Here is an 18,218-nt window from a genome sequence, read left to right on the forward strand (position 1 = left end):
CCTATGCTGCTCTGTACCATCACTCATTCATATATCCTTATGTACATATTCTTTATCCCCTTACATTGTGTATAAGACAGTAGTTTTTTTGGGAATTGTTAGTTAGATTACTTGTTCGTTATTACTGCATTGTCGGAACTAGAAGCATAAGCATTTCGCTACACTCGCATTAACATCTGCTAACCATATGTATGTGACAAATAAATTTGATTTGATTTGATTTGATTTGGTCTTGACCTGATCATGTTGTGGTCCTGTGTTCTGCTTTCCCCAGTGTGTGGTGAGACAGCATCTGGAGTGGAGGATGAGGGCGAGGCGCAGGCGGGTTGGATCGAGGGCGCCGCCATCTTGTTCTCTGTTGCCATCGTTGTCTTGGTGACAGCGTTTAACGACTGGAGCAAGGAGAAGCAGTTCCGCGGGCTGCAGAGCCGCATCGAACAGGAGCAGAAGTTCACCGTCATCCGCAAAGGCCAGGTCATCCAGATCCCTGTGTCCGAACTAGTGACAGGAGACATCGCCCAGATCAAATACGGTAAGACATGGTTCAGATAAAATAAGAGATGAAATGTGCTTGAGTGAAACATGCTGTGGCATTCCCCTGACAGGATACAGTCAGACCTTGGTTTAAATACATGTGTATTTGTTATTGAAATACTTAATTTCTGTCTATTTGAGTATTTTCAAATAACGTGGCCTTAATTAACTACTTCTATTGGAAGTATTTGAAGGTATTTTCAAATAAATTACTATAAATAGTCTACTATTTGAAGGTATTTTCAAATACTTAGTTCCAAATAGGCCTGCATTATCTAAAATACCAAACAGACCTGGTTCAAATGCGTGGGAGTATTAAACTATTTGTATACACACTGTGTATTTTAGTATTTTTCAAATACATGCCAATACTTTACAAGTGTATTTCCAAATACATTTCAATATTCAACTACTTGTTTTGAAATAAAAAATATAAAAATACTTACTTCCAAATGATTTTGAAAGTATTTCAAATATTTAAATAATATTTGAACCCAGGTCTGAATACAATGAACCAATATGATGAGGTAACACATTGACCAGATATACAAAGGTATGGAATACGGTGAGACATTGTATATCACAGTCATATAATTGTGTAACTGTTTCCTAGGTGATCTGCTGCCAGCTGATGGTATCCTGATCCAGGGCAACGACCTGAAGATTGACGAAAGCTCTCTGACTGGTGAATCAGACCAAGTCAGGAAGTCCCTCGAGAAAGACCCCATGCTGCTGTCCGGTGAGAGCGCCTATTCATAATATCACTATTATCAGACATTCAATATCCCAGTCAGGACCTCTATTGTTTTAAATGAAAACATATGTTGTGTGATACCGTATATAGACTGAAAATTGAGGACAATGGAATAACATACAGTACAGTTATTCATACATATAGCACAGTTATGACCTTTTTGTTAATCTATCTCTCTCTCTCCTTCCCAACTCTCTTCTTATCCTCTCTCTTTCTCCCCCTTCCTCCTCCAGGCACCCATGTGATGGAGGGATCAGGTAGAATGGTGGTGTCTGCAGTGGGTCTCAACTCCCAGACTGGAATCATCTTCACTCTGCTGGGGGCGGGAGACGGCGACGAGGAAAAGAAGATCAAGAAAGGTAAGAGATGGGGGGGGGGACGACAAATGCACATCGCCATGGTAACAGTTCACAGAGAGTCAGTGACTGGCTTTTTCCCCAATCTGTCTCCTGTGTGTGTGTGTTTCGATCTACCAAGCTATCCTTGTCTTTCTACGTCAGCGCTCTGTTTGCTGGTTCCCTGAGGTAAGATTCTAGTAGAAGAATGAGTTACTCCAGTCTGTTGAACTCTAGGACGATGTAAAGAAAGATGGGACAGCAAAGGTAAACACTGTACCATGGAGGCCAGAGGTTCCATTCAGTTTCCTTGACATCGCTGTCCTTATTTATCTAATCCCCGGTGTTAGTTTTCCAAACCGAGGCCCTTTCTAGACCACTCCTTCCCCGGAGTGGTTCTGTTCTGTTCATGGATGATTGGGTGGTCATTCTATGCCCGTACCACAGACCCACTGTCAGGAAAAACGGATTTCCACTCTCTTTCATCCCTCCCCTTCGTATGTGTTCTAATTTAACAAGCTACACTAAGGCCTCCAGTGCAGTTAATCTACATATATATCTACATGGTCTCTATTGAGCTTGTGTTCCATACTAACACTTATTTGGGTTTTCTTTTCTGTTTGGTAAGAGTTTTTTTTGCTAAGATTTCTGTTTTTCAGGCATTCATTCTAAAGGGGCTGAATGTGCCAGCTCAGAGGAGGGAGCTGACTCATTCCAATTGGCATCTTTAGTCATCACAAAATTAGGCTGTGATTTCAAATGTTCATGAAACTGTTGAACGCAGCCACCATGACCTTAATGTTATGGGTTTATTAGAGTAGATCAGAGCAAGTAAAGGCTAGTTAGTTGCACACGCACACACTGGCTGCAGCACAGGCACGCACACTGGGTGCTGAACTGTCTGTCTTCCTCTGAGACAGGTGTGTACAGTGAGGATGGAGGAAGAGGGCAGACATACTTAGAAGCACACACACAGTCCCACACCTCCCCCTCACCTTCACACAGACTCAGACATACACTCACCTTCTATATGCTCACTCATTCAAACACACTTTCCCTTCACACACACGAAGACTGTCAAACACTTACACACACACACCTCTCTGCCACATACACACATATTGTTACAGTGACTCAGAGAGCATAGGAGAGGGGGCAAACTGGACGAATTAGGCTTCAGGGTTTGCTGCTGCTCAGCTGACAACTGCTGCACACACACACCTCATCTCCACATACCCCCCCACCCCCCCCCCCCCCCAAATGTCAAGACAGGGCCATGAGTGAGTGGATGGGAGGTGTGTGTGTGTGGTGCATGTGTGTTCTTATAAAACGTATTTCCGTTAGTTACACATGTATTGATTGAAACAGACGAGCCCAGTGTCACCAGTAACAGATCCTGCTGTCTGTGGATGGATGCTCTACTTTACTCTACAGCCTTAAACCAACTAGTGGTCTCTCTCCTCTGACAGCCCGTTTCAGCCCCCAACACACACTTGAATTTATATTGTTTTGATCTTCTGTTCGTTTGGTTTTATGATTTTTTAAATTTCCTTTAAGCCATGTTATCAGCATTCCGCACTCTCTCTCTGTCTGAACAGGTAAAAAACAAGGACCCCCCGAAAATCGCAACAAAGGTAACCCCTCCATCCCTCCCTCTCCCCTTCCATTCAGCAGCAGTCTGGGAGTTTCGTGTCAGTCTTATGCACTCTCTTTTCTCTCCCTCTCTCCCTCTCTCTCTCTCTCATGCTCTCGCTTCCCTCCACCTTCTGAAAAGGGGAGGTTCTTCTCGCCTCGCTTTACCTGTGAAGGGATGTAACTCTCACCTGCCACTGGTCCCCAGAGAGAGAAGTGGGATTAGCCATCAATGCCACTATTGTAGACCGATATCCATCTCAAGGCTACCTAGGGTTAGCATTCAGCACTACTGTTGTAGACTATATCCTTCAGAGCTATGAGGGGTTAGTATAACACAACTGTAGTCAACCATTATCAATCACAGAGCTTCCCAGGAGCATCCTTCTTTATCCTTCTGTTCTAGACTACTGCAGGTATATCCGTCAGAGCTATATGGGGTTAAAATAATAACACAAAAACTCCAGTAGATTTGTATCCCTTCTAGGGCTAAATAGGGTTATCTTTACCTCAATCACAGAGCTGCAAAAGGGTTAGTTCTACTAGCCCCAAATAGAAAGTTTCATCCTCACATGCTATGTTTAGATAGACACCCGGGGTGTTGTAGCTCTTCCAGCTTGCCTGGCCTGGACTGTTCCACCCTCCATGTGACGTGTCATCCAGAACTCATCCAAGCTGTCCCCCCCCCCCACTCAGCCTCCCAGGGCCTGAGCATCTGCTGCTCACAGACCCTCCCCAGCCCTCCTGCCCTCTCCTCTCTCCTTCCCCTCGCCCTTGGCCTTTCACTAGTAAACAGCTTCTCTCCTCTCCAGCATGGAGCGGTAGCTAATGCTAGAGTAGGACAACATTAAATTAATAGGGACAGGTCGACCCAACCTGCATTCACAACATGAAATATATATTCTGAAAATGTCCACATACTGATGAGTAGTTTATCCAGTGTAGTAGCTTTATGGATGCCAAGTAATCTGTGGCTCCTGAGAGTAAATGGAATAGGAGTGGTAGGACCCCTGATATCATGTTTCAGTATCTGTGAATTTGGTAATAGTTTTTGGGCTTAGTTTAAAAAAGAAGGGATCTAAACAGAATTATAATAGACATTTTATATAGAATTATAATCTAAATTTTTCTGTCTATCTAATGCTAACTTCAGAACTAGGGTCAAGGGGTTAGGGAGACTGTACACACTCTGGGAAGGGGCTCATTGTGGGAGTTGCAGCCTGACATTGTCAATGGGCTGTGGATTGTTGTCTGTTCTGTTCTGTTTTTCTATTCTGTTTCTTTTCTCTCACTGTTGCCTCTTTCCAGGATGTTGCTCAGGACCTCATGCTGTCTCGTACTCTCTTCTCGCGATCACTGTTTGACTCTACCTCTCTTTATTTATTTTTCTGTCTCTTTCGCAAATAAAAACTACCTCTGGAGATGTGCAGCCTCGTCTTCTACCTCATCATTTTATTTTTGTGGTGGTTGTATCTCTCTGCTTTGTTTTTTGTTCTCTTTTTTTCAGTTTGTCAGTTTCTTTTAGTTTTTTTGAGGGGTAACACACTCGCAACCCCCCCCCCCCCCCCACCCCCCCACCCCTCGTCCAACCCCACCCCCACCCACCCTTCGTCCAACCCCCACCCACCCCTCGTCGTGGTCCGTGCTGCGTCTGTAAGTGCTGTGCATCCGTCAGTGAGTCAGTCCATCCGTCCGTCCGTGCGTCAGTCTGCCAGTCCAGTCAGTGTGTGGCTGTGTTCAGTCTGGTGGGTCTGGTCTAATGGGTTTTATGTTAGGACTGACTCGGTATCTGGTGGCCTATTCTCAGGGGTGGCAGAGTCACTATGCTCAATACAAGGGACTTCAAGTACAGACACTTTAGGAGTGTGAGAAAAAAAACATTACAGCAAAAATGACAAGGGTACAAAATGATCCAACTAGATTGTGAATGTACTTTAAATTCACTGGTGTTGAGTTTGCATGGGCCACAAATGGAATCCATAGCAATGCATATGACACTGATTACCATAGAATACTGATCTTTTATTTGACCACCTTTATTATACTCGCCCTTAGATATTGTGGACTATTTCTACTGGAAAAGAGACAGCGCTAGAGAACAAACAGAGCGAATATAAGATATGAAGTGGTGAAAGGCAAATATCTTATTTGCGTTTGTAAAACATGACTGAGCTCTGTAGCAGAGATGAAATACGTTCAGTTGACAATCCCCCGCAAAGGAACCATTGTAGAATTTACAACCTCGATGTTCTGAAAAATATTCTCTGTTATATGTATGATGTAAAACCAAAAACCATCTCCATCAACTCTTCTTGGCGCATTTCCATGGAGACGTACCCCCCACACCAGTGTGTCGGCAGTGTTTTATGTTAAGTCTAGTGTAATTGAGTTTCCATCAGAAGAGTCACAATAAACACTTGGGGAGAGCAGAATCAACAACCTCTGCATCATCAAGATAGTTGCTATACGAAAAGGTGTTCACAGTTAGCCGTTGTTATGTAAATGCAGGCTGAATGTACCAGGGGCCTGGCTTTGGCCCCAGGTGAAAGCAAGTCCACCAGAGCAATGCCCCAGTGAGACACGGGTTCCGGCCCGCATAGATGGAAACAGAAAAATCTGAGCGTTTTGGGTGAAACACTGGGGTAAATCCTGTATGGAAATGCGTCATCTGGGAGAAGTTGCATAGCGTTAAAATGCTGCTACAAATCAGTTTTGTATTGTTAAATACTTACCTTTATCTCAAGCATTTCCTGATGAATTCTGTGCTGTATGTTTACACTTTCCAACACCTGCTTTCGCAATGATTCATTTATGCATCAGAGTATTTACACAATCAATCAGTTAATTATTGAGTACTAATTTTACTTTAATGAAGAATAAATCGCATTTGCTGAACTCTCCATCAAACTGACCGCTAACAACAAATAATAACATCAGTGTTGATCACAAGGGATCTGTTCTGGTTTAAGAGATGAAATGATCCACATGGTTTAGTGGATCACTGCTCAGGACCTGAGTCTGGTGGTCTGGTGACCGTGTTTCTGTCTCTCTTCCAACCGGAACTGAACCACAACCCCTCGATCTCCCTTCCTCCTGCCCCCACCCCCCACCCCCCAAACAAATCTCACTACCAACCATCTCCAACCTCCAATCACTACCCTCTCTACCCTCCCCAAACTTTTTCACCACCACTAATTGCCCTCCTCCACCCCCACCACCCTCTTCCCACCACCACCTCCCTCTACCATAGCTAAGACCCAGGACGGCATTGCCCTGGAGATCCAGCCCCTGAAGAGTGAGGTTGAGTCCGAGGAGAAGGAGCCGGAGGTGGAGGTCAAACAGGTGAAGAGGGTTCAGATCACCAAGAAGGAGAAGTCTGTGCTGCAGGGCAAACTCACCAAACTGGCTGTGCTAATCGGGAAGGCAGGTGAGGTCAGAGGCAGAGATGCACATGCACACAGACCTACACAGGCACACACACATAGACATTGCAGACCGGCAAGGCAGGTAAGAATAGAGAAGGTCTTAAAAACATTAGGACCCTGACACACGTACACACAGGTGTACATACAGATGTAAAATCGTAATTTGAGCCAGTTTGCTACAGCAGGAAAATAATCCTGCAGCAACAGGAAATGTGAATTATTATGTGGATTATAACCAATAGACATTTTTGTAGGGGTTAAACATTTTTCGTAAGGGCCGATCAAGTATGACATTTCAGTGGAAATTCCAAACTTTGGAAGCCTTTTTAAACCTGAAATACAATACAATTTTAAGGGTGATCAAATTAAGGTCCTACATCTGTACATGCCTGCTCCTGGATTTGACCGCCAGATTAGAAACAGTATACTTTGTTTCTTTTGCCCAGGTCTGATCATGTCAGCAGTGACGGTGGTCATTCTCATTCTGTACTTCGTGATTGATACGTTCGGGGTACAGGGTCGCCCATGGCTGAAGGAGTGTACCCCCATCTACATCCAGTACTTTGTCAAGTTCTTCATCATCGGAGTCACTGTGCTGGTGGTGGCTGTGCCTGAGGGGCTGCCTCTAGCCGTCACCATCTCTCTGGCCTACTCTGTCAAGGTACACACAAACCAACACGCACACGGTGCTGGTAGTGGCCGTGCCAGAGGGGCTGTCGCTAGCTGCCACCATCTCCCAGACTTACTCTGTCAGGTCACACACACACAGCACTGACCTCTGTCTGTCTTGTCCCCTGTGTAGAAAATGATGAAAGACAATAACCTGGTGCGTCACCTGGATGCGTGTGAGACAATGGGGAATGCTACGACCATCTGCTCCGACAAGACAGGCACCCTCACCATGAACCGTATGACCGTGGTGCAGGCCTACTTGGGAGACACACACTACAAGAAAGTACCGGAACCCGACGTCATCAAACCATCCACACTGGAAGTCCTGGTCAACAGCATCGCCATCAACTCAGCCTATACTACTAAGATCCTGGTGAGAGAGAGAAAGATGCACGCACGCACAGACACATACACACTGTACACTTACACGCCCATCCTCAAATGCATAAATTGAACGAGCACTCACAATAAACCTTCACTGCTCACTCTCACACACGCACACACAAACACACCCACACACACACAAATCCTTAAGTGAGGCACTTGAAGCACACGCTAATATTGTCCCAGTCTTCAGTAAAGATGGTCCATAATAACATTCCAGAAACATGATACTGCTTTCTATCCACTCATTCATCTTCCCATCAATACCACCAGATAATCACATACGACTGAAGATGCAGGCTTTAAATAGCCCTTAGGAGAATCCCTCACTCATCTTCGATCATTCCTTGGACATCTGGAGTTTCATGTCATATGTACGCAGTGTGTGCACATCCTTACAAATGCATAGTCTTCTTCTCTAGTGCATTTCTTCATGGTTGCTTTTACACTCTGTAGGATGCATATCTCAATGCTCCTTTTACTTTGTCTTCTTCATGAAATATACTTGTTTGTATCATACAGTAGGTAGGGTGTGTGTATCATACAGTAGGTAGGGTGTGTGTATCATACAGTAGGTAGGGTGTGTGTATCATACAGTAGGTAGGGTGTTTGTATCATACAGTAGGTAGGGTGTGTGTATCATACAGTAGGTAGGGTGTGTGTATCATACAGTAGGTAGGGTGTGTGTATCATACAGTAGGTAGGGTGTGTGTATCATACAGTAGGTAGGGTGTGTGTATCATACAGTAGGTAGGGTGTGTGTAACCTTTTGTTTGTTTCTCCAGTCTCCAGCGAAGGAGGGAGGTCTGCCCCGCCACGTTGGCAACAAGACAGAATGCTCCCTATTGGGCTTCGTGCTGGAACTGAAGAGGGACTACCAGCCAATCAGGGACGAGATTCCTGAGGAGAAGCTGTATAAGGTGTGTAGCTGCTTCAAAATGTATCAATGAAGTTAAATGTGCAATCTGTAACTTATTTAACTTTTATAAATGCGTGTTCTGTGTGGCTCCAAGACTAAATTTACAAATAACCTACTGCCCGTTATTCCTACAGAAAGCTAACTTACACACAAACTAGTGTACTATAGTGATATAGCATATTGTGATAATATGGGAGTTATAACTAACTGAGAGGTGTGTTTCCAGGTGTACACATTCAACTCCTCCCGTAAGAGCATGAGCACGGTGCTGAAGAACACAGACGGTAGCGGCTTTCGCATGTACAGCAAGGGAGCCTCCGAGATCGTCCTACGCAAGTACAGAGTGGAGGGAGAGGGGAGGGAGGAAGGGATTGGTCATATCTTTTGTTGATGAATGGATACACCAAGATAGGAGGGGGTGGATAATCAAGTCCATCTTTCTATCTCCCCCCCTTCCCTCCTCGCCCTCTAGATGTTCCCGTATCCTGGACACGAACGGGGAGCCACGTATCTTCAAGCCTAAGGACCGTGATGAGATGGTGAAGGTGGTGATTGAGCCCATGGCCTGTGACGGTCTAAGGACCATCTGTGTGGCCTACAGGGACTTCCCTGCCGAGGCAGGAGAACCAAACTGGGACAACGAGGCCGATATCCTCAACGAGCTCACCTGCATCTGTGTGGTCGGCATTGAAGACCCTGTCAGACCTGAGGTGAGACATGGACAGACGCATTCTGCCTGAACAAAACAAGCTCTGGTGAACATCCTCTAACTGATCAGAAAGTGCATAAATATACAGTACCAGTCAAAAGTTTGGACACACCTCCTCATTCAAGGGTTTTTCTTTATGTTTAATATTTTCCACATTGTAGAATAATAGTGAAGACATAAAACCTATGAAATAACACATATGGAATCATGTACTAACCAATAAGTGTTAAACAAATAAAAATATAATTTATATTTGAGATTCTTCAAAGTAGCTACCCTTTGCCTTGATGACAGCTTTGCACACTCTTGGCATTCTCTCAACCAGCATGAGGAATGCTTTTCCAACAGTCTTGAAGAAGTTCCCACATATGCTGAGCACTTGTTGGCTGCTTTTAATTCACTCTGCAGTTCAACTCATCCCAAACCATCTCAATTGGGTTGAGGTCGGGTGATTGTTTGCAGCAATTAGACCATGAAGGCCTGATTCACACAGTCTCCTCTGAACAGTTGATGTTGAGACATGTCTGTTACTTGAACTCTGTGAAGAATTTATTTGGGCTGCAATTTCTGAGGCTGGTAACTCTAATGAACTTATCCTCTGCAGCAGAGGTAACTCTGGGTCTTCATTTCCTGTGGTGGTCCTCATGAGAGCCAGTTTTATCATAGCGCTTGATGGTTTTTGCGACTGCACTTGAAGAAACTTTCAAAGTTCTTGAATTTTTCCGAATTGACTGACCTTCATGCCTTAGTGATGATGGACTGTCATTTCTCTTTGCTTATTTGAGCTGTTCTTGCCATAATATGGACTTGGTCTTTCACCAAATAGGGCTGTCTTCTGTATACCACCCCTACCTTGTCACAACACAGCTGATTGGCTCAAACGCATTGAGGAAATACTTACACAAATTAACTTTAATCAAGGCACACCTATTAATTGAAACGCATTCCAGGTGACTGCCTCATGAAGCTGGTTGAGAGAATGCCAAGCGTGTGCAAAGTTGTCATTGAGGCAAAAGGTGGCTACTTTGAAGAATCTCAAATGTAAAATGTATTTGAATTTGTTTAACACTTTGTTATTTCATAGTATTGATGTCTTCACTATTATTCTCCAATGTAGAAAATGATACACATGAAGAAAAACCCTTGAATGAGTAGGTGTGTCCAAACATTTGACTGATACTGTGTATATCTATTTTTTTTTTGTAGTTGATATCTTCAGAGCTGATGTTGGATATGACTGCTTAGATTAGCTGTGTAGTATGTTGTTTGGAGGTTGACCACAGTATCAGAGGTATAGATAATGAAGCCCAATATACTAGAGGTCTTAATGGACTGTTGTTTGTCAGAATAAGATTTCTCCAAACCGCTGCTGAAGGATTGTGTTGATCTGTTCAATTTTCCATTAAATAATTAACTGTTTTGCTGCAGTGTGACTCAAACATCTGATCCCCATTAAATATATTGAATTAGCCCAGGAACCTGCTGGCTCCAGTCATATGATATCATATTGACTGCAGCAGTCAATGAGAGGAACGATTTGAGAGCCACTTATAAGTACATGAGGACCAAGAACTATAGACGAGGTATATCTTATATTATAAACTGGGTGGTTTGAGAGCTGAATACTGATTGGCTGACAATCATGGTATATCAGACCATACACCATATGTATGGCAAAACATTTATTTTACAGCTCTAATTACATTGGTAACCAGTTTATAATAGCAATAAGGCACCTAAGGGCTGTGTCCAGGCACTCTGCGTTGCGATGTACATAAGAATATTGGCCATATACCACACCTCCTCTGGCCTTATTGCTTAAATAAGAGACTGGGTGCATATGACACTGATATCAACAATGTATCATATTAAATAGTTAAAATCAGTGTCATGAGGCCAGTGATGCAGTGATCTAAGTTCTGCTATGCTACGATAACTGCAGGCAGCCAGTATCTATTTAGAGAGCTGGTGTTTGACGGAAAAGCTCATCTGCACACACAGACACATGCACAGTCTCTCTCTCACACTCACACACACAAACACACACACATCACACGTAAGTGTAGCCAATTGAGTTCATGTTCACGCTCATGTTCAACCCTCCTCACTCCACTGCGGCCCTAGAGAACTGAAATGGCCCTCTTGTCTCCTAAAGAGTCTTCTCTATAGCCCCAGCCAGAGCCCGTGAACCTGCGAATTACAATGTAAATGTATTATCAACAGATTTTGGTGCCAATATGGCCGATAGTGTGCTGAACCTACTGAGCTCTGGTGAAAACAGCATTATGAATCCTGCTGAAACTCATTTTAAAGAGTGTGGCTGTACAATATTAGCTAGTTTCTTTCTCCGCCCGACCGCCACTTGCGTTGTCTTTCACATGACTCACTGATAGTCATTAGAGTTTTGAATGTCAAGCAGCAGCAGATAACATAGTGGATGGAAATAGCTTTGTAGCCAGCAGGTGACAGACACTCTACCAGTTCCCAATAGGGTTAGAAGGGAAGGGCGGCTAGCTGCTAGCGGAAAGGTACTGTACTGTAGCAGCCATGCTAGGACATTTATAATGGCTGTGCACTTTAGCGCTGATATTTACGTGACAGCAGCATCTCTGAAATGAGCTTCTGGTATGTAGAAAATTCACTAATATCATCCATTAATTATGGAGATGAGGCACCCTTCATTACCATGATAGATGGGGAAAGAACACCTGCGTCATTTTATTATTCAAATGCATTACTGAGGGAAAATGCAAAGCAGCAGAGATGTTATCATGGTTCAAACTAGACAGCGTAGCTACACGTTTAGTGGTTTGTGTGAGGGCAGACGGGGTGGGGGGAGGGGTTGTGTAGACAGTGTAGCTACACGTTTAGTGGTTTGTGTGAGGGCAGACGGGGTGGGGAAAGGGGTTGTGTAGACAGTGTAGCTGCACGTTTAGTGGTTTGTGTGAGGGCAGACGGGGTGGGGAAAGGGGTTGTGTAGACAGCGTAGCTACACGTTTAGTGGTTTGTGTGAGGGCAGATGGGGTGGGGGAAGGGGTTGTGTAGACAGTGTAGCTACACGTTTAGTGGTTTGTGTGAGGGCAGACGGGGTGGGGGAAGGGGTTGTGTAGACAGTGTAGCTACACGTTTAGTGGTTTGTGTGAGGGCAGACGGGGTGGGGGGAGGGGTTGTGTAGACAGTGTAGCTACACGTTTAGTGGTTTGTGTGAGGGCAGACGGGGTGGGGAAAGGGGTTGTGTAGACAGTGTAGCTGCACGTTTAGTGGTTTGTGTGAGGGCAGACGGGGTGGGGGAAGGGGTTGTGTAGACAGTGTAGCTACACGTTTAGTGGTTTGTGTAAGGGCAGACGGGGTGGGGGGAGGGGTTGTGTAGACAGTGTAGCTACACGTTTAGTGGTTTGTGTGAGGGCAGACGGGGTGGGGGGAGGGGTTGTGTAGACAGTGTAGCTACACGTTTAGTGGTTTGTGTGAGGGCAGACGGGGTGGGGGAAGGGGTTGTGGGCTCAGCGGTGTGATCGGCAGACGTCTGTGGGGGGGTTTCTAATGATCTATAAATAAGTGATCTGATTGGTCTAATGAGGAGTGACTCATCACATAGCTGAGGGTGGCTAATTACACAAGACTTCACTCAGACACACAGAGAGAGAGACTCACACGCACAGAGGGTTGAGAGGTCACGCTAGAATGAGCAGAAGCTGTCAGGGATTCACACTGTCGTGCTGAGAAGGAGACTAAAATAACCTGCGACACTGTTACTGAGATCAACGATGGTACAAAATGGAGTAGGGAACGTGTGGAGGAGAATATACACTCAGATACACACTTTCCTTACACAGACTGGTCTGAGATCAGCACTGGTACTATACCAATAAATTAATTTTTAAGTGGACATATAATTACACAATACTAGATGACCAATGTCCTTGTAGTGAATGACTCTCTCCTCCCTCCCATAAAGGTACCTGATGCTATCCTCAAGTGCCAGAGGGCTGGCATCACCGTCCGCATGGTTACCGGGGACAACATCAACAACCGCCCGTGCCATAGCAACCAAGTGTGGCATCCTGTTGCCAGGCGAGGACTTCTTGTGTCTGGAGGGCAAAGAGTTCAACCAGCTGATCCGTAATGACCAGGGAGAGGTTAGACACACCACATTACTTTTATTTTGAAAGGGGGACTTTATAATGATATAATAGAGGTGAGACTGTCATGGGGACGTAAATTATATAGTAGTAGAGATGCAGTCCCTCTGACACTGTGTACTCCTGTGCTCTAGGTGGAGCAAGAGCGTCTGGACAAGGTGTGGCCCAAGCTGCGTGTGCTGGCTCGTTCCTCTCCTACTGACAAACACACTCTGGTCAAAGGTGGGTTAAAGCTGTCACATATCTCTCCTTTTCTTGTTTCCCCTCCCATTTCCTTCCAGAAATGTGTCATCTCTTTCTTGTGTGATAGACACACACACACATTGGATCCGGGGGTCTGTAGCACTGCCACCCCCCTCAGCCCAACCCAGTTCTCTTCAAAGACTAGCCCATTTCATCTCAGTTGGGGGGCAATGGAGGGGTGGAAAGAGAGAAGGATGGGCCAGGGAAAGCATAATGTAGGTGTGGGTCATGAATATGGACACTTGACTAGAAGACTAACCGAAAGAAACACTGAAGCTAAAAGGCCTTTTCAAAATATTGGGGGACAGCATTTGTTATGTTCCTCCCAAAAAATGTGATTCCATGGGTGTCTGTCTCAGTGAATATTTATACTGCTGTCCTGTGTGTTGAGATCTGAGGTGTGTGGTATTGTTCCTCTCCCTCAGGTATCATGGACAGCACCGTCCTCGAGACACGACAGGTGGTGGCTGTGACAGGCGACGGAACTAACGATGGCCCCGCCCTGAAGAAGGCTGATGTTGGATTTGCTATGGTAACTCTCTCCATTCATATCAGTGTATATGGTTCCCTTGTCACTGCGTTCCTTGTGTTTTTACCCCTTAGAGAAAACCTATCAAGTAATTACAATTACACTACAGCCATGAAAAGCTCATGTTGCCCAAACCTTATCTCTGCAACTCTCCAATTTACTCCAAAGTGCCTCCATTACGATGGCTGTGTAATTAGATAATAAATCAATAGTAATGCTTGGATAGATCTGCTTATCACCAGACAAACCCCTACATTCACATACACTGTACCCTAAGTAGAAGCACCTCTGGGTTTGGGGATTACAGAATAGGAGTGAGTGAGATTGTGTGAGTTACACCCACAATAACATCTGCTAAATATGTGTATGTGACCAATACATATATATTTTTTTTTGCATCTGATTCTGCTAGTTAATCAGACAGACGGAGACAGGGAGGGAGACAGACCCAGAGAGAGAGAGAGACAGACTCAGGGAGGAGAGAGACAGATTCAGAGAGAGAGAGACAGACCCAGAGAGAGAGAGAGAGATAGAGAGACAGACCCAGAGAGAGAGAGAGAGAACACACACCATTGTAAATACAACCCATATTTATGCTTATTTATTTTATCTTGTGTCCTTTACCATTTGTACATTGTTAAAACACTGTATATATATAATATGACATTTGTAATGTCTTTATTGTTTTGAAACTTCTGTATGTGTAATGTTTACTGTTAATTTGTATTGTTTATTTCACTTTATATATTCACTTTATATATTATCTACCTCACTTGCTTTGGCAATGTTAACACCTGTTTCCCATGCCAATAAAGCCCTTGAATTGAAATTGAATTGAATTGAATTGAGAGAGAGAGAGAGAGAGAGACAGACCCAGAGAGAGAGAGAGAGACAGATGCAGAGAGAGAGAGACAGACCCAGAGCGAGAGAGTGAGAGAGAGACCCAGAGAGATAGAGAGCGACAGACCCAGAGAGAGAGAGAGACAGACCCAGAGAGAGAGAGAAAGAGACAGACCCAGAGAGAGAGAGAGAGACACTCAGAGAGAGAGAGAGATAGAGAGACAGAGACAGACCCAGAGTGAGAGAGAGAGAGACAGACCCAGAGAGAGAGAGACAGACCCAGAGAGAGAGAGAGAGAGACAAGACCCAGAGAGAAGAGAGGAGGACAGACCAGAGAGAGAGAGACAGAGACAGAACCCAGAGTGAGAGAGAGAGAGACAGACCCAGAGTGAGAGAGAGAGACAGACCCAGAGTGAGAGAGAGAGAGACAGACCCAGAGAGAGAGAGAGAGAGAGACAGACCCAGAGAGAGAGAGACAGACCCAGAGAGAGAGAGACAGACCAAGAGAGAGAGAGACAGACCCAGAGAGAGAGAGAGAGAGACAGACCCCAGAGAGAGAGAGAGAGACAGACCCAGAGAGAGAGAGAGAGAGACAGACCCAGAGAGAGAGAGAGACAGACCCAGAGAGAGAGAGAACAGACCCAGAGAGAGAGAGACAGACGCAGAGAGAGAGAGAGAGACATACCCAGAGAGAGAGAGAGAGAGAGAGAGACAGACCCAGAGTGAGAGAGAGAGAGACAGACTCAGAGAGAGAGAGAGACAGATGCAGAGAGAGAGAGACAGACCCAGAGCGAGAGAGATAGAGAGAGACAGACCCAGAGAGAGAGAGAGAGACAGACCCAGAGAGAGAGAGAGACAGACCCAGAGAGAGAGAGAGACAGACCAAAGAGAGAGAGACAGACCCAGAGAGAGAGAGAGAGAGAGATAACAGACCCAAGAGAGAGAGAGAGAGACAGACCCAGAGAGAGAGAGATAGATACAGACCGAGAGAGAGAGAGACAGACCCAGAGAGAGAGAGAGAGAGAGACAGACCCAGAGAGGAGAGAGAGAGACAGACCCAGAGAGAGAGAGAGAGAGAGACAGACCCAGAGAGAGAGAGAGAGACAGACCCAGAGTGAGAGAGAGAGGAGACAGACCCAGAGTGAGAGAGAGAGAGACAGACCCAGAGAGAGAGAGAGAGAGACAGACCCAGAGCGAGAGAGTGAGAGAGAGAGAGACCCAGAGAGATAGAGAGAGACAGACCCAGAGAGAGAGAGAGAGACAGACCCAGAGAGAGAGAGACAGACCCAGAGAGAGAGAGAGAGACAGACCCAGAGAGAGAGAGACAGGCCCATAGAGAGAGAGAGAGACAGACTCATAGAGAGAGAGAGAGAGAGAGAGACAGACCCAGAGAGAGAGAGACAGAGACAGACCCAGTGTGAGAGAGAGAGAGACAGACCCAGAGAGAGAGAGAGAGACAGACCCAGAGTGAGAGAGAGAGACAGACCCAGAGTGAGAGAGAGAGAGACAGACCCAGAGAGAGAGAGACAGACCCAGAGAGAGAGAGAGAACAATACCCAGAGAGAGAGAGAGAAACAGACCCATAGAGAGAGAGAGAGACAGACCGAGAGAAGAGAGAGACATGACCCATAAAGAGAGAGAGAGAGAGACAGACCCATAGAGAGTAGAGAGAGAGAGACGACCCAGAGTGAGAGAGAGAGAGACAGACCAGAGTGAGAGAGAGAGAGACAGACCAGAGTGAGAGAGAGAGACGGCCCATCAGAGGAGAGAGAGAGACAGACCCAGAGAGAGAGAGAGACACCCGAGAGAGAGGGACAGACCCAGAGAGAGAGACAGACCCCATAGAGAGAGAGAGAGAGCAGACCCAGAGAGAGAGAGAGAGAGACAGACCCATAGAGAGAGAGAGAGACCCAGAGAGAGAGAGAGAACAGACCCAGAGAGAGAGAAGAGAGACAGACCCAGATGAGAGAAGAGAGACAGACCCAGAAAGAGAGAGAGAGAGAGAGAGAGACAGACCCAGAGAGAGAGAGAGAGAGAGACAGACCCAGAGAGAGAGAGAGAGAGAGAGAGAGAGAGAGAGAGACCCAGAAGAGAGAGAGAGACCCAGAGAGAGAGAGAGAGACAGGCCCACCAGAGAAGAGAGAGAGAACAGACCCAGAGTTGAGAGAGAGAGAGACACAGAACCCAGAAAGAGAGAGAAGAGAGAGAGAGACAGAGACAGACCCAGAGAGAGAGAGAGAGAGAGAGACAGACCCAGAGAGAGAGAGAGAGAGAGAGAGAGAGACAGACCCAGAGAGAGAGAGAGAGAGAGAGAGAGACAGACCCAGAGAGAGAGAGAGAGAGACACAGACCCAGAGAGAGAGAGAGAGACCCAGAGAGAGAGACAGACCCAGAGAGCGAGAGAGAGAGAGACAGACCCAGAGAGAGAGAGCGACCTAGAGAGAGAGCGACCCAGAGAGAGAGCGCCGCAGAGAGAGAGAGCGACCCAGAGAGAGAGAGCGACCCAGAGAGAGAGAGAGACAGATCCAGAGAGAGAGAGACAGACCCAGAGAGAGAGAGACAGACCCAGAGAGAGAGAGACAGACCCAGAGAGAGAGAGAACAGACTCAGAGAGAGAGAACAGACCCAGAGAGAGAGAGACAGACCAGAGAGAGAAGACACCCAAAGCGAGAGAGAAACAGCCCAGAGAGAGAGAGAGAGAGACAGACCCTAAGAGAAGAGAGACGACCCCGATAGAGAGAGAGAGAGAGACAGACCAGAGAGAGAGAGAGAGACAGACCCAGAGAGAGAAGAGAGACAGACCCAGAGAGAGAGAGAGACAGACCCAGAGAGAGAGAGAGACACACCCAGAGAGAGAGAGAGACAGACCAGAGAGAGAGAGAGACAGACCCAGAGAGAGAGAGAGACAGACCCAGAGAGAGAGAGAGAGACAGACCCAGGAGAGAGAGAGAGAGACAGACCCAGAGAGAGAGAGAGAGACAGACCAGAGAGAGAGAGAGAGAGACAGACCCAGAGAGAGAGAGAGAGAGACAGACCCAGAGAGAGAGAGAGACAGACACCAAGAAGAGAGAGAGAGACAGACCCAGAGAGAGAGAGAGAGAGA

At 45.9% G+C, this 18,218-nt stretch overlaps 1 protein-coding gene across 1 annotated transcript in view; it reads left to right on the plus strand.

Moving 5' to 3' along the window:
• LOC109891301 (plasma membrane calcium-transporting ATPase 4-like) overlaps positions 1-18,218 on the plus strand; it is a 150,417-nt gene that overhangs the window by 83,809 nt on the left and 48,390 nt on the right. Inside the window, 14 exon segments of the mRNA XM_031825486.1 lie at positions 275-532; positions 1,148-1,273; positions 1,522-1,647; positions 3,222-3,257; positions 6,506-6,682; positions 7,127-7,341; positions 7,483-7,725; positions 8,522-8,656; positions 8,882-8,991; positions 9,128-9,365; positions 13,320-13,391; positions 13,393-13,500; positions 13,638-13,725; positions 14,172-14,278. Of these exon segments, the coding sequence (XP_031681346.1) occupies positions 275-532; positions 1,148-1,273; positions 1,522-1,647; positions 3,222-3,257; positions 6,506-6,682; positions 7,127-7,341; positions 7,483-7,725; positions 8,522-8,656; positions 8,882-8,991; positions 9,128-9,365; positions 13,320-13,391; positions 13,393-13,500; positions 13,638-13,725; positions 14,172-14,278 (2,039 nt within the window).

The sequence above is a fragment of the Oncorhynchus kisutch genome, linkage group LG5 (genome assembly GCF_002021735.2).
Source record: "Oncorhynchus kisutch isolate 150728-3 linkage group LG5, Okis_V2, whole genome shotgun sequence".
NCBI classification, from domain to species: domain Eukaryota; kingdom Metazoa; phylum Chordata; class Actinopteri; order Salmoniformes; family Salmonidae; genus Oncorhynchus; species Oncorhynchus kisutch.